At 38.5% G+C, this 14,387-nt stretch overlaps 1 protein-coding gene across 2 annotated transcripts in view; it reads left to right on the top strand.

The window, feature by feature from the left end:
- SH2D4B (SH2 domain containing 4B) overlaps positions 1-13,859 on the top strand; it is a 72,547-nt gene extending 58,688 nt beyond the window's left edge. For both annotated transcript variants that reach the window (XM_076338058.1, XM_076338057.1), the window contains 2 exons: positions 9,824-10,044; positions 13,767-13,859. In XM_076338058.1, coding sequence (XP_076194173.1) covers positions 9,824-10,044; positions 13,767-13,859 — 314 coding nt within the window. The remainder of the gene's footprint in view (positions 1-9,823; positions 10,045-13,766) is intronic.
- Positions 13,860-14,387: the final 528 nt, after the last annotated feature.

Genomic DNA, 14,387 nt, shown 5'->3' with positions numbered 1-14,387 from the left:
GATGGAGCCCTGCTTTCCTGGGGATGGCTGAGCACCTGCCTGCCCATGGGAAGCAGTGAATGAATGCCTTGTTTTGCTTTGCTTGCCTGCGCGGCTTTTGCTTGACCTGTTAAACTGTCTTGATCTCAGCCCACGAGTTTTCTCACTTTTACCCTTCCGATTCTCTCCCCCATCCCACCGGGGGGGAGTGAGCGAGCGGCTGGGTGGGGCTTGGTTGCCGGCTGGGGTTAAGCCACGACACCCTGTCAGGCTGCTCTAGTGAGGTATTTCTGTGTGCTTTACTGATTAAGCAAATTTTAGCGTTTCAGAAGATACAGTAAGGGCTTAATATCTACTTTGCATGTGTCACATCATGCACCTATCACAAAAGTTTATTGATAGTCTGTATAGTTGGCTACCTTTTTCACACATAATAGAAATAAAAATTCAATCCCATCTGTATTGTAAGGAGGTGAACACATCCTACAGGAATAATATTTGTAACAAAGTTCCCTATTTGGATTAGTTTACTGATATTTTCTTAAAGCATGCTTGTTTCTTATTTGGAGTTTGCAGATATCCTCATGAATACGCTTATTTTCCATGCTATTTGCAGCAAATGTCAGCTATCTATAACAGCGTCTAGGATGCTTATATAGGCCTGGAAGTATTTACTGATTTATTTTTTAAAAAACCCCCACCTTCTCATTTTCCAGTCATCCTATCAGCAAAGAAAAAACCATAATTTTCAAGAATATTTGTACTGTTTATGTAAGGCATCCTAGTTAGGTGCTTGGGACCTCCCTGTTGTTGATCTTCCATTGACTTTACTAGAACATAGAGGCTTCCAACGTTTGTCAGTGAAAACAATACAGAATTAAATATTCTTGCCCCTAAATTTCTGTCAATCTACTGATCATACATGGTAAAGTACACACAGAGAACGTAGTTTGAGAAACCGCTGAAAATGGAATGGTTAACTGTTCCATTTTTTTTAAATGAGCTTCTTTTCAGAAGCTGTTCAGATGATAAGAGAAAACTCAAAAATTAAAGGGTAAAGCAGAGGTTTAATGCAAGGATTTCAGGTCAGAAGAGCCCCTCTCTAAAGAAAAAAATCAAGAAATATATATATGAGATAAAAGGTTAAAGGTCTTTTGTGCTACCTTTTCTCCTCTGATAGGTGACAATTAATAATGTACAAAGAGAAGAGAGGGTTTGAAATCTTTGTTTTCCTCCTGGCTAATGCATTCTATAGGCTGATCTGAAAGGAAGGAAAGAAAGAAACCAACGCTATGCTTTGAGGAGACATTAACAGAAAAATTTATAGCTCTATTATACCAGTGGTGCATTCAGACAAGTAATGCAAACGCCTGTCTTTTATGTGCTGCACTGCTTGTTAGTGAATATGGTGTAAATATTTTGACAGTGAGTGTAAAGGGTTTTTACAGTATTTGATACTTTGGGTATAGAATGAACTTTAAAGGAGACAATTAAGGGGTATATTTTCTGCAGAGTGCATAGGGAATTAACTGTGAGCCACACTGGCAACAATGGATGTAGCATATCTGATTTTCTGTAAACCTGAAGAAAAATACCCATTATAACTGCATTACTCATTTAGATAGGATTTTTCAAAGATTCCCAGGGGAGTAAGGCACCCATTTCCTTCAGAATTTCAGTAGGTTTTTAATTGCTTTAAGGAATCTCAGCCTTAGGGAATTAAAGCTTCTGAGGTCTGAGTATTCTTTATTCTTAGAACTGCTTTATCCTGGCAGAACAGAGAGATGAATCCATATTAATTAAAAAAAAAAAAAAAAGGTAAAAAATCCAACAAAACAGGCCTATATATTCTATATATTTTTACATATGATACTTTTCCTTGGTGAATTTCTCCTGTGTATAAAGGCTCAAGATAGTCCTATGCACCACACAAGTCTTCAAGGAGAGTTTGTTTAGGGCCTGGTGCATTATCAATATGCCTCATCCTTGCCTGAAGGGATCTCTTGCCATCAGAAAAACATTATTCCTCTGGGCCTTGGCTTTCTATACATGTCTGTACGTAGCCCAGAGCATACTTTCCATACCGCACAAGGCCCACTGGGGAGGTAGCTGAGATTCACTGATGTGTTGATTTCCAATTCTGCATATATCTTAAACGCACCAGGATGGTTACAAAGGAGAGGAATGGTGAAGAATGGGTAATGGACTCTGGCTCACCTTTCAACAGCACAGACTTACCTCTATCTTAGGTATGTTCCTGCATGCATTGCTCCTGAGCTTGTGCAGAAGAAAAGGTGGTGAATGTGGAAGAACGAAAGGTTTCTCCAGAGGCTCCCTAACCAGTGTCACTTCGCTTTGCCTACGCAGCTCAGAGGGGAGGCCGCCCCCGTACTGACCACTGAGTACTCAGATAACCCATCTGTGACATGGCCGGTGTATTTCAAATGTGCATTTTACCTGTTGATTTCTAAATACATCCCAGCTTTGCCTCCCATTGCAGTTCTATGCAGACAGGAAGATTTTAGTTTATTTACTCATACTTTAGGTTTTGCTTTTTTTGCAAAACATCTTTTCTCTATTATCAGCACAGAGGCCTACAGCCCCTTACTTAGTAACATTTATGGATATTGTGCTATTTACTAGGACTTAAATCAGATTACCAACATGCAGCACAGCATGAAGTATCTGCGTTCTCACCAGCTGTAAGTAGGAAAAGCATTTCATAGGAACTTGGCACCCCTTGGCTCTTGGGCTCTTGCCATGACACTTGTGGCCAGATTTTGAAAAAAAAACAGTCATTGTGCTGGGGTTTTGTTAGGTGGTTTTGTTTTGTTTGTGTTTTTTTTTTTTTTTTAAAAAAAACTGGCCATTTATTTTGATGCCTAAATGGGAACAGAACTCTTTTGAAGATTTAGTCCCATGTGAGTTTATCCTGCATTAACAGCAGATGGTGAATAGCTTCAACAGCTTTGTTTCTATTACCAGCCGCCTTCGATTTACTCCCTTGCTTTGCTTCTCAGTCTTTATTGCTTCTATTGTGAAATAGCAGAGGCAGAGCTATTGTTATCTCTCAGCCATAGCTTTTCTCACACAATACTATTGATCTCTTCTTTCACTATTTGTTTTGTTGCACTATCCAAAAAAGTATTGTGACTAAAAGGAAGGAGAAGGAGAGGATGAAACCTTTTTAATAGAGTGGCACACTGTAAGATCCTACTGCTGCAAATATTTGTGCACGTATTTAATTGTGCACGCTACTCCTGCTGTAAATGCCAGAGAAATGACGAGCTATGACCTACGTTATCCTTTGGGTATTTCAGTTGCAGATCAGTCCATAAATCACCGTAACTGACAACAGTGTTCTTTAAATTATACGTATCATTGGTAGTCTCAAGGATAACATAAAGTATTCATTCTAGACACCATAGTTTTGTAGATTAATTGTGTCCTTCCCAATGAACAACCATAAGTATGTTCAGTCAGCTTAAGAGTCCACATATAGACTTGCACCTGTGGGAGAGAATTGAAGAAGTCAACCTGAGGAAACTATTGCTTTGAGTGATGTAGAGACTGCTTTTCCTTGAGAGCATAAACTATAGCTGCTCTACTTCTTGCATTGCAGGGAAGCAATCACTTCATCTTCCCTGCTTTTATGCTTTTGATCTTTCTGAGTGGTTGAAGGAGCTGGATTTTCCACCCTCTCCTAGACCAGAGCTGGTTGCTACTGTCATGCATTTGAACAGTTGTTTCAAGCCTTTACTGTCCCACCTTATTACAGGATCTAAAAAAGTTCAGATTTATTCCAAACCCTAGTTCCCCAGCTTCAGTTTTCGTCTTAGCTTGTGTTTGTTCCTTGTGTATATCTTCCCTCCATGAGGTTCATAGAATAGTGTTCTTACAAGCTGTTCTTGCACTTCCTGACAGTGGTTTATGTTAATGCTGGCATGCTAACACAGGCTGTCAGCTCTTCCTAAACCACACTGGCTGCAGTTGGATGAATCCCTTCTGAATTTCTGTTTACCTTTCTGATTATTTCTTTCAAAACTGATCGTCTTTATTCATATTTTGATCCCAAGTAGGTTGAGTCTTTACTTCCAGCTACATGATTTTTATTATTATAATGATGTAGGCAGAAAAACCAATGACATATTTTCCTCTCCTCAAACTGGAACTTTTCTGTTTTGATTAAAAATACCCAAGACCCTAAAATCTATTCTATACAAATTTATTTTCAGGCTTTTATACTGGTTTGTTCTGAAATTTGTTTCAGCTTTTTTGCAAGGTGAGCTGTAATCCAGCTTTTGACTCTCAAATTAAGTCTCAGAGAGAGGAAATTTATTTGGAGATTTTTTTGAAAACTCGCTTGTTTATTTCCCTTTGGGAAATATTTTATTCCAAATGGAATAGTTATAGTAGTACGTCTGTCTCGCTCAGTTTTTCAGTTCCAAAAAATGGAAGGGATTGGCTGGTGCTTAGCAAACTGATCCTTCTAACCCTTGTGCCATTTTATCGCTATCTTTCAAATTACTGTTTAGATCTGCCTGTATAGTTGGACAAATATAGTCCTTTACATTATCCAGGAGTTATCTGCTAATTCCTCATAATTCCTTGTGTTTACTCATTTATTTATTATTTACACTTGCTCCAGGTGTAATGTGTCTGTCTCACCTTTAGCATGTGAATTATTCATGTAATGATTGCCAGGAGTATTAGTATTCATATGGGCTTTGATCAAATCCCATTGAAAACAAAATAGAGACTGGTATTGGCTTCTCTGTGTTTTGGATCCTGCTCCTAATTTTGATTGGTGACCTAAATCACACATTTCCCTGGTTAGATGTCTTAAGTTGTATAAACAGGATGAGTCTCTTTCCTCTTCCTTGATTACCTGTGAATATTCATAATTGTTCAACAAATCAATTTTGCATGAAACAGAAGGCTTTTCATAACGGTCATGAAAGCACTTTTGGCACGGAATGCTCTCATTAATATTTATTCATGCCAGCTTTCATGTGACGCTTTTGCTCTGTGAGTAAAACCTCATGCACTAGAGTGTTTGAGATCCAGCTAATGAAAAAATATGAAAAGAGAAAACATCAGCTAAGCAAATAGCTTCTGTTGCAGAAGGGTAAATGAACGAACGCTTCTGGGCTGTGTTTGTACCTGCTCTCCCTCTAATCTTAGTTGACCTCTTGGCATATATAAATGCATATATGCATATTAAAAATATATTGATCATTAAAGGCCAAATTTTCTTTATATATTGACATTGTTATTACATTAGACCACTAGTAGATTACAACAATGGACATGATGTAACTTTATCGGCATAATCAAAAAACTAATTTTAGACTTCTACTATATAGTCTTGCCTTGTTGGCAAAGTTTATCAGCTTTTCTAGTTTGGATTCATGCTTGTTATGGCATTCTGTTAGCAAATATTTATGTATTTCACCTCCTGGGTTTCACTCAAGGATGTATGTAGGATAATGCTGAGAGAAGAGTGGGAAGCTGAAGTGTCATTGCATAATATTTCAGAATAGCATTTTCTGCTATTGAGGCTGCTGTAAACTTGAAGGCAGCATCGAGATTTCTTAGCTGTGCCCACTAAATTCATAATGGACTCTACAGTTCCCATGTGAGCTTAATATACTCTAAATGTTAGGATGTTCTTTCTCCTTTTTGGAAGATTGGTGGCAATAAAAAGAACATAATTACAACAAGGATGTTAAGACTTGCCTATCATCTACAAATTGTCATTACAGGCACTGTATTTAAAAATGAAGCTGTTAATTAGGAACATGTCAGTTGATGATGAATGTCCTATGACTTGAAATAACTGTCTTCCAAAATTTTATTCTCTTGCTAAGAATCCAAAATGTTAATATGTATAAGCATTGCAAAACTAGAATGTTTAAAGTGGACAGGTAGATGCATGAAACGTGACAGATGCATGCAGTGAATTTGGAGGGCAGGGGGCTAAAAGTCAAGCCAGCTGACAGGGTTTCCGTGCTTTCAAGAGGAGTTAGTTACACCTTTGATCCTCTCCCAGTCAAAACCCTACTGCTCTTTTACAGTTTGTTATAGACAACAGCAGTTTGTATACTCTGAGAGAAATTATTTGGCATGACAGGTAGAAGATGTAAGTGAGTTTCAGCGGGGTAGCTAACTGCTGTCCAAATATGCTATTGTGTATTTGGCCACATGACGAGTTAAAATGATGATATTGATGATAGATTGATTAATTGTGAGGTATTTATTTAAATGACTGATTTGCAAAGTTGTGCTTACGTGAAAGGATTACTGCTTTTGACACAGTGTTGCTTTACACCAAGGGAAGATGTTGCCTTTTTTCTTTTTTTTTTTTAAGAAATTAGCAAGAATTAGAGAGAGGGAGAAATTAGCTTTCAAAGCATCAGTGGTTTATTTTCCAGATAATATTTCTAATTAATATCCTAACTAGCAGAAATAAGAGCATCGGTGATTCTAAACCTCTTACCAGAGCCTTGGGAAACCAAAGTTTCTTGACTTCAGTTCAAACAATTTTAAATGTTCATGTAGGGGTTTCACAGATGTTGTTTATTTCTCTACAGCCGTCTCAGGAGTGAGCAGTGCCACTCTTTTTCTAGTTGTCTTGAGAACAGTATAACGTTTTTTAAAGGGTGGAGGGAGGCTTTCATTGCTGCAATCACCACCCACTGAAGAATTGAACCAGAGCAAAATAAAATAACTGGGAGGCAGAGAGAGAGAGGAGGTGGTGGGGAAAGATAGTTGCTTATGAGCTGTTAACAGAATCAGGAGAGAAAAAGGGAAGAAAGCAGCTGACTGATAATTTATTACACCATCTTCAGCAGAAAAGAGAATTAAAACAAAAAAGAACTTGGCCTTGAGCAATGTAGCATTTCTTACCTACTCAATGATAGGTCTGGCAAAGAAGATAACATCATGTGGAAGCCTGCAGTGTTTTAGCTCTACTGGTGGGAGTTGAGAGCAGGTGAACAGATTGTTTAGCATTAACCTAATCGACGCTAAATGAATTTCTTATCATATGCCTGATAGTGATGGTCACTCAAACCCTAGAAATATCCTAAGAATAATGTTCACCATATAATACGAACCCTCTTTTTTTACAACTCTCTTTTTTTACAAACCCTCTATTTTTATCGGTGCTAAATTGTCTAGGCCACCCCATTCCCTAGCAGGGCTGCATAACAGTTCTGACACTGCTTAGAGAAGGGGTAGTTGTAACAGCACCCAGTTCCTATCCCAAAAGTTACCAGCATGGTTTCAATCTAGAATTACAGTATAAATATTGATTATTGGAATTAATGTAGTATTTGCTGGTGATGGAACTGTTTATCCTTTCCTGTATCATTGAACGCTCTGAGCTTGTTAGTGTGGCTCATCTGCATGTATTTCTAGCAGAGATTTGTCAAGAAAGTAGGCATCATGATCACTAATAAAACCTCTCATTGTATATTTAAATTAGGGCAATCTGAGAGAAGATTGGATATTTGCCTTAACAACTAGTGTGATTTCAGAATCCATTTTTGTGTAATTCTTGGCACGTGGCACCCAGTATTGGGATCTAGAGATACAGCTTCACATAATATGCTGTATCAAATGGATTCGTATTAGTACTATCTCTTCATTTGAACAGAGTTCAAGAATTTTTAACAATTCTTCTTGGAATTCTTCCAATAAAACTGTTTTTAGTTTTGCAAAGTGCAGTAATTGACACTGTTGGCTGAGCAGTTGCATGCTGTTTCTAAACAAATGCGTATGTTTGCATGTTTACTGCCTGTTTTGCATGCCTGGTGCAAAGATGCTGTAATATCCTCCAGAAAAGAGAACTGTACGTCATTCAGCAGAGTATATATGTGTATGTTTCTTCTTAGTACTGAGGATATTTCAGTAGGGACCTCTGAGCCCCACCGAGATTGAGCCCTTGTCATGTTCATCATTGCACCAAGTAAAACTGTAAAAGAAATTCATTGCCTCAAAGCAGAGAAAAACTGAAAGAAGGAGATGCTTTTCTGTCTTTCCTAACATCACACAGTACTTGCTTTTAGGACCCAGATCTCCTCAGTCCCTTCCTATGTCTCCCAGAGGCATAATTTTCCTTGTGGGCTTAATTAGAGCATCCCAAACTTTGGTCTTTCAGGTAGGCCCTTCTTTGCACGAATTGGTAATCCCTGGGCTATGGTTATTATTACACTAAAACAATGTGGCTTTTCAGTACTTGGACACCATAGAACTCTCACTAGGACATGTGTAGGATTCTATGATGATAAGCAGTTCCATTAAATATTACATGTATTGTTTTCAGAAAGTTTAGCTTCACAGAGAGTAACTTTGGAACATGTACATATCTTATTTATTGACATTTGTGCCATGTTTACATTTAGGATGGCCTAATTCAACATCTGTTCCTGATCAAAGCGAGCATCTGGTATTTCACAGATAAGTATGAGACATAAGCTTGATGTCTGCTAGGCCTACCAGAGAAATTGGAGCCAGGCTCTCTAGGTGGATGGTAAGACCTGGTTCAGCGCCGGGTGCAATTCTGATTACACCTTTTACGTGGGGTGTGATCAGAATAGGGTTTATCTGTTATACCCTGTTTGCAAGCAGAAGTACCAGCAACTTCAGTGTTGTGTCCTAGGATCAGAAAGAAAAAAGAGAGACAAAGATTTTTCCAACACAGAAGAATAACATGGGGGAGTTCTTGAAAGCTCTACTCCTGTTAAACTTTATCCCTTGATTACTCTGAAAAGCTGAATTTGTGATCCTTCTTTTGCCCTGACAAATAAGTTTGTCATACAGCAAAGGAATGAATTCACCTATAAAACAACTGCTTGGTGACCAGGATAGGCGGAGAGAGTTTGTTCCCTGATGGAATTTGTCCAGAGAGGTAAGTTGGCTCATAGAGCAAATGACCATGGGATGACAGTTATGTACTATAAGAAGTCCCAACTAATTTTGTCTTCTCTTGTCCTGGAGCAAGGTGCATAACTCACAATTGTTCGTTATGAATCGTAAAGACTAGCTCACTTCTGGTCAACAAATACAATATTCAATCTTTTCCTTGTCTTGGTACTCTGTTTAGTTCATGGCTACCGGTTTTAACTAGAGGAGATGATTACTCTGATATCAAACCTGAAAGGTCCCAGAAGGAAAGGACTATGATCTTTGTTTCTTCTTTTCCTCTGTGACAATGTTCCCTAGAAATGCAAGCCTGTGAATAAGTAATCTAACGTACCCATCTCTGTTAGCAGCTCTGTTAGTTGCAGGGTTTGATTTCTTTGTGCTCCAATTTATCTATATGCATCTATGGATGTGTGTGTGGATGGATGTACAAAAGCAGACAAATGCTTTTTCTCTTGGCACTTGCTTTATGTTCCTTTTTTAGGACCTATAAAACAGTTGTAAGGCAACATAGTCAGTACTGCAATAAAATCGCAAATATCAGCAATGTATTGCAAATTCAAATTGCAATGCCAAACCATGCTAGTCTGCTAAATGATCACTTGTACAGAATTTGCTGGTCTGATAGGCCAGTTGCGTTTATGCACTTCCTTTGAAAAAGCAGTAAGGCTGGGAAAAAGCAATTCTTAATCAGTTAATTAAAAAGCATATCCCACCAGACTCCATCAAAACTTTTACAGCTATCCTTCAGAAGCAAATAGCATAAATGTTGTCTCCATAGCGCTAACTCCTCCTATAAACATTTAAAACTTGAGAAGTTACAGCATTTTAATTTCAGTTCTGCTCTGTATTTGTTGCATTTGATTTACTCTGACATACCTGTTACCTGCATAAGCATAGGTTTTTTTCTTGCCAGGTATTATCAGCCGCCAAGAGGCAGAAGAGTTGTTGATGAATAAATCTGAAGGAACATTCCTGGTCCGAGTCAGTGAGAAAATCTGGGGCTATGCGTTGTCTTATCGCCAGCAAAGTGGGTTCAAACACTTCCTGGTTGATGCTTCGGGGGATTTCTACAGCTTCTTGGGGGTAGATCCAAACCGACATGCAACGCTGACAGATCTTATTGATTTTCACAAGGTAACACTTGCTAGGTAGAGATCAATAGCTAAGTGGAATGGATTAATAATTTAGAGAGGAACCGTGTAATTTGAAACCACCCTGGAAAGCAGAACTAACCATAGTGGGGAAAAGAATATACGTATATATTCTACAGTAAGCCTAGCTGTAACATTTATAGTTTGTGTCTTTTGTTGCAGTGAATCAGAAGGCTTTTCCCCTTCTTTCAAATGCTTCAGCATGTATTTGTGTCCCCTTCTAAGCAGATTCTTACGCAATGCGTGCTCTCCTGGGCTAAAAATGGACTAATAAGGGCTGACAGAGCTAACACTTTCCGAGCCTCTTTGCTGTGCAAAATTGGATTGGAAATACCATAGAAAGGTCTTTCAATGAAATTTCAGCATTTTTCGACCTTTGATGTGAGGGCTGTAACGTGCAAAAGCAGAGGAGTGGGGCCCTGCAGTAAAGAAGGGAATGTAGAGGGGTTGTCTTTTAGGGATGTGCTAAGGGTCATTCCTTATTATCCAAAACAATCTTACAAGAGTAATTTACTACTCGTCTTTGACTTTAGATGGGTTTGAATTACTTTGCCTCTAACTTGTGTTTCTTGTTGCCAGGCTGTGACTAAACAGTAGCACTGTTTCTGATAGCGTAGGTTGTTTTCATCATCTTGCATCTCTCCCCATCTTCATCAGTTTTAATTCTGCTTTTATCTTAGCCACCCTTACAATTTCTCTTCATCCTCTCTTTTCTAGTTCCCTTCCCTTTTTTATCCTTTTCTCACTCTTGTCTCAAACTAATTCTATTAATTTTTTGCTCCTCCTTTTCTTCACAGGTTTTAATTTTTTCACTACTCAGTCTCACAGACACTACGCAGAGATTATTTTTCTTCTAATTTCCCTTCTCTTTTAAATCTTTCTTTTATTTCAGCTAGTTTGCAACATCTCTTCAGTCAAGCCTGCATACTATTTCTTCCAGCTGTAATCCTTACATTTCCATTGTTATTAGCAGTACAGTAGAAGTAAATTATCTTGGATTTTATTGGCTTAACAAAAAGAAGTTGAGTTTCTCAGAATTTACATTACATGAAGGAACAGAGATTATAATGTGATATCCTTCATAAAAGCATAGATGTTCACTTCCTAAATAGGATTTTTAAGTCCCCAAACAAAAAAAAATAAATCAAGGGCAGAAAATCCCAAACTCATTCAGGTTCACTGAAAATGATTAATTTGTTCTGAAAGTTAGACTTTGGTTGGCCTCCTCTCCCTCACCTTCTTTCTCCCATCTTAGCTACTGGCATGTGTGCACACAGAGGTGGCTTTATTTTAAGATCAAATAAAAAGTTAAGACAAATGAAGTTTGCCTTAGTGTCCCCTCACAGATCACTATGACATTATATTTCCACATGGGAGGATAGTAGATATCACATTTGACCAAAAAATACCTCCTCCTCTAATTTGATGAAGTTCTCTCTCAAGTGGCCACCTTGGAAGTCAACCCCCCCCACACCCTTCTTCCTCTGTCCCAGTTTTTGTTTCCGAGCATGACATTATATGGTATGGAATATCCTTCTGGCCAGTTTGGGTCAACCGACTGGGCTGTGTCCCCTCCCAACTTCTCGCTTATCCCCAGCCTACTCACTGCCAGCAGGGGCTGAGTGGGGAAAAGAGAAAGCCTTGATGCTGTGCAAGCACTGAGCAGCAGTAGCCAAAACATCAGCGTGTTATCAACACTCTTTTAGCCACAAATTCAAAACACACCACTGTACAGACTGCTGTGAAGAAAGTTAACTCCATCCCAGCCAGACCCGGTACAAATCAGGCATTGGATGTAGGAGCTCTGGCTAAAGCAGTATCCTCTGTGCTCCTGGAGAGGGGTGATGCTGACAACCAATTGCAACCATCTCTGCTTCAGCTTTGTTCCTATATTTTCATCACAGCTCATCCTAGGCAGTTACTGTACTAGAAACACATCTATTTACAGACAGCAGTAGGGCACTTGTCAGAAGCAGAATGGCTTTTAGTTCCTGACATTAAAAAAAAAAAAAAAGACGTTTTCTCAGGTGTCCCCTGATAATAGTTAACAGCTCCCCCTGTAGTAAGCCTATCAGAGAAACTGGTTCACCTTTAATGTCGCCACACAATTCTCTTCTAACTGTCTAGCTTAATAGCTATATTAAAACTGGTCTCTTTGGCAATCACTTCAGGAGGCATCTTATCCTGTCTCTCACATGGTTTTCTTTGAAGCTTTTCTGCCTGCCCTTTCTGGTGAAGTACATTGTCAAGTGTCCCAAAGCCTTCTGGTAACCAACTATGCAACCTTTATGTAAACGGTTGCACTGCAGGCACACTTTCTCTTGCGGCTATTGCTGTATTGCTTGGAAAAGTTGCTGCTTCCTCGGGACTATTTTTGGCAAGAGTATACTTCCCATCCCAAAAGTTGCATGGACTTCTCTTTGAGGGTCTTTTTCATTTTCAATCAAAATGAGCAGGGCTGGCGTAACTGGCATAACTACTTTTTTAGTTGCTTATACTTATGAATCTAAAACTGCGTCATTTTGATTTAAGAAAATTAAGAAAAGGTCACTCAAGCAACTCAGTTGACAGATCCAAGAGGGTGGTAACCATTAGCTGGAAGAACAAACTTATTACAGAAGAGGGTGTGACTGTGCATTTTCTCTTATTACTATTTGCATTTAAATACTGTGTGGAAAGCAGCAATAACATATCCAAGATAATTGCTAAATCTTTGTATTTACTTCCTCATAACCTTCTCAAAAGCATTTAATTTGAGTAGTAACTTTCTGAACTTACTCTCAGTCTGATGTAGTGATTGGGAAGAAACCACAACTGGGAACCTGCATGTGTTCTGAGGAAATCAGGCACCAAATTTCCATTGAATTTCAATAGAAACTAGATAAGTTTTGAAAATGTTAGGCCCATATATAGATCCATAACTTGGATCTAAACTTTCAGATGAAGGATTGCTATTTTAGTCAATATAATTCTGGATTCTGGCTCATTTTGATGCATCTATAGATCTTTAACTTCTACAAAAATAAAAATGAACTATCATTACTCTAGGAAAAAGTGCCAAGACCAAGCTCTCTACTTTTCCAGTAAGTTTTTTTGTATTCATCTTGGTAATCAATTACTGGAATGACAGACCTGGCATATGGGTATTTAATTAATGAGAAAAGGTGCTATTTGTAAAGGCTGTTTTTACCCTAGCAAGGTTAATATCTTTCACCTCTGTAATCAGTCAGAAAGCTGTTACTGTTGTGTGTGAGCACTCAACATTGCGCTCTTGCTCACTCTGCCTGGGGAAGCTTCTTTCATCCCAATGACTACAGAAGTAGCACAGTAGGACTGGCACACGTCTGTTAAATTAACCCTTGAGAACATCCTTTATAGGCATCTGTAGCTGTTTTTCTTAAGTAGCGTAGCAATTTACAGGTAGTACAAATCACAGCCTTTTTTGTACACCAACTCTTTGATGTCACTATTTGATACTAGCACAAGTTACTACTGGCATAAGTATGAGATAAACAAGCATGAAGATGATGAATAGTTGGTAGGATCCCTTTGCTGGTCTGTACTTACTTTATCAAGCGTTTATTCATAATTGGTTACCAATTACAGTGGAGTGATGGTCTTTATTGCTATCAGTTGCTTTTCTTAGAAGACAGGGAAAGGCTTAGACATCTATGAATGATATTTTAATTGGTTTTATCTTTCTAGGAAGAAATCATCACATCCTCAGGTGGGGAGCTACTACTGGAGCCATGTGGACAGCAGAAGAATCCACCAGACTACAGCCCTTTATTTGAATAACTGATCCAGGACTAACAGGAATGCATTCTGGATAGCTGTAGTAATAGCTAGCTACAAAAGTAAACACTGAAAAGTAGTTAACAAACTTCCAAAGCCACTGATCTTGTGGCCAAAAAGTATCTTCATTAGAAGGCCCAAAATATTTCTGGTTCGCATCTGAATTATCATCATTATTCATATTGCTAACACTTTAAAGGTGAGAAATTACTGGCAAATTACAAATGAGGACGATTCCCAGAAATTTTTCAAGGGGTTGTGGCCAATTGCACTGAACGCTAAGTTCCTATCTTAATTTCCTTAACGTCTGAGATTGAAAATGCAAAATGCAGCAGGAAGTATGGGTGGGAACTATTCATAGAGTATTGTATGAAGTACCAATATTGGTGAACAGATTCTTTTTTCCAAAGCAGGGTTTTTCAGTTTTTTGACAATCTCATTACTCAGCGGTGCACTTTTGATAACAAGAGAAGCAGTCTTAAAATGTCCTTTTGCTGTTTGTGATTGCTTAAATGGTTAGGTGTAGCTGGA

This window comes from Aptenodytes patagonicus, chromosome 5 (genome assembly GCF_965638725.1).
Source record: "Aptenodytes patagonicus chromosome 5, bAptPat1.pri.cur, whole genome shotgun sequence".
NCBI lineage: Eukaryota > Metazoa > Chordata > Aves > Sphenisciformes > Spheniscidae > Aptenodytes > Aptenodytes patagonicus.
This window is presented reverse-complemented; position numbering and strand designations above follow the sequence as displayed.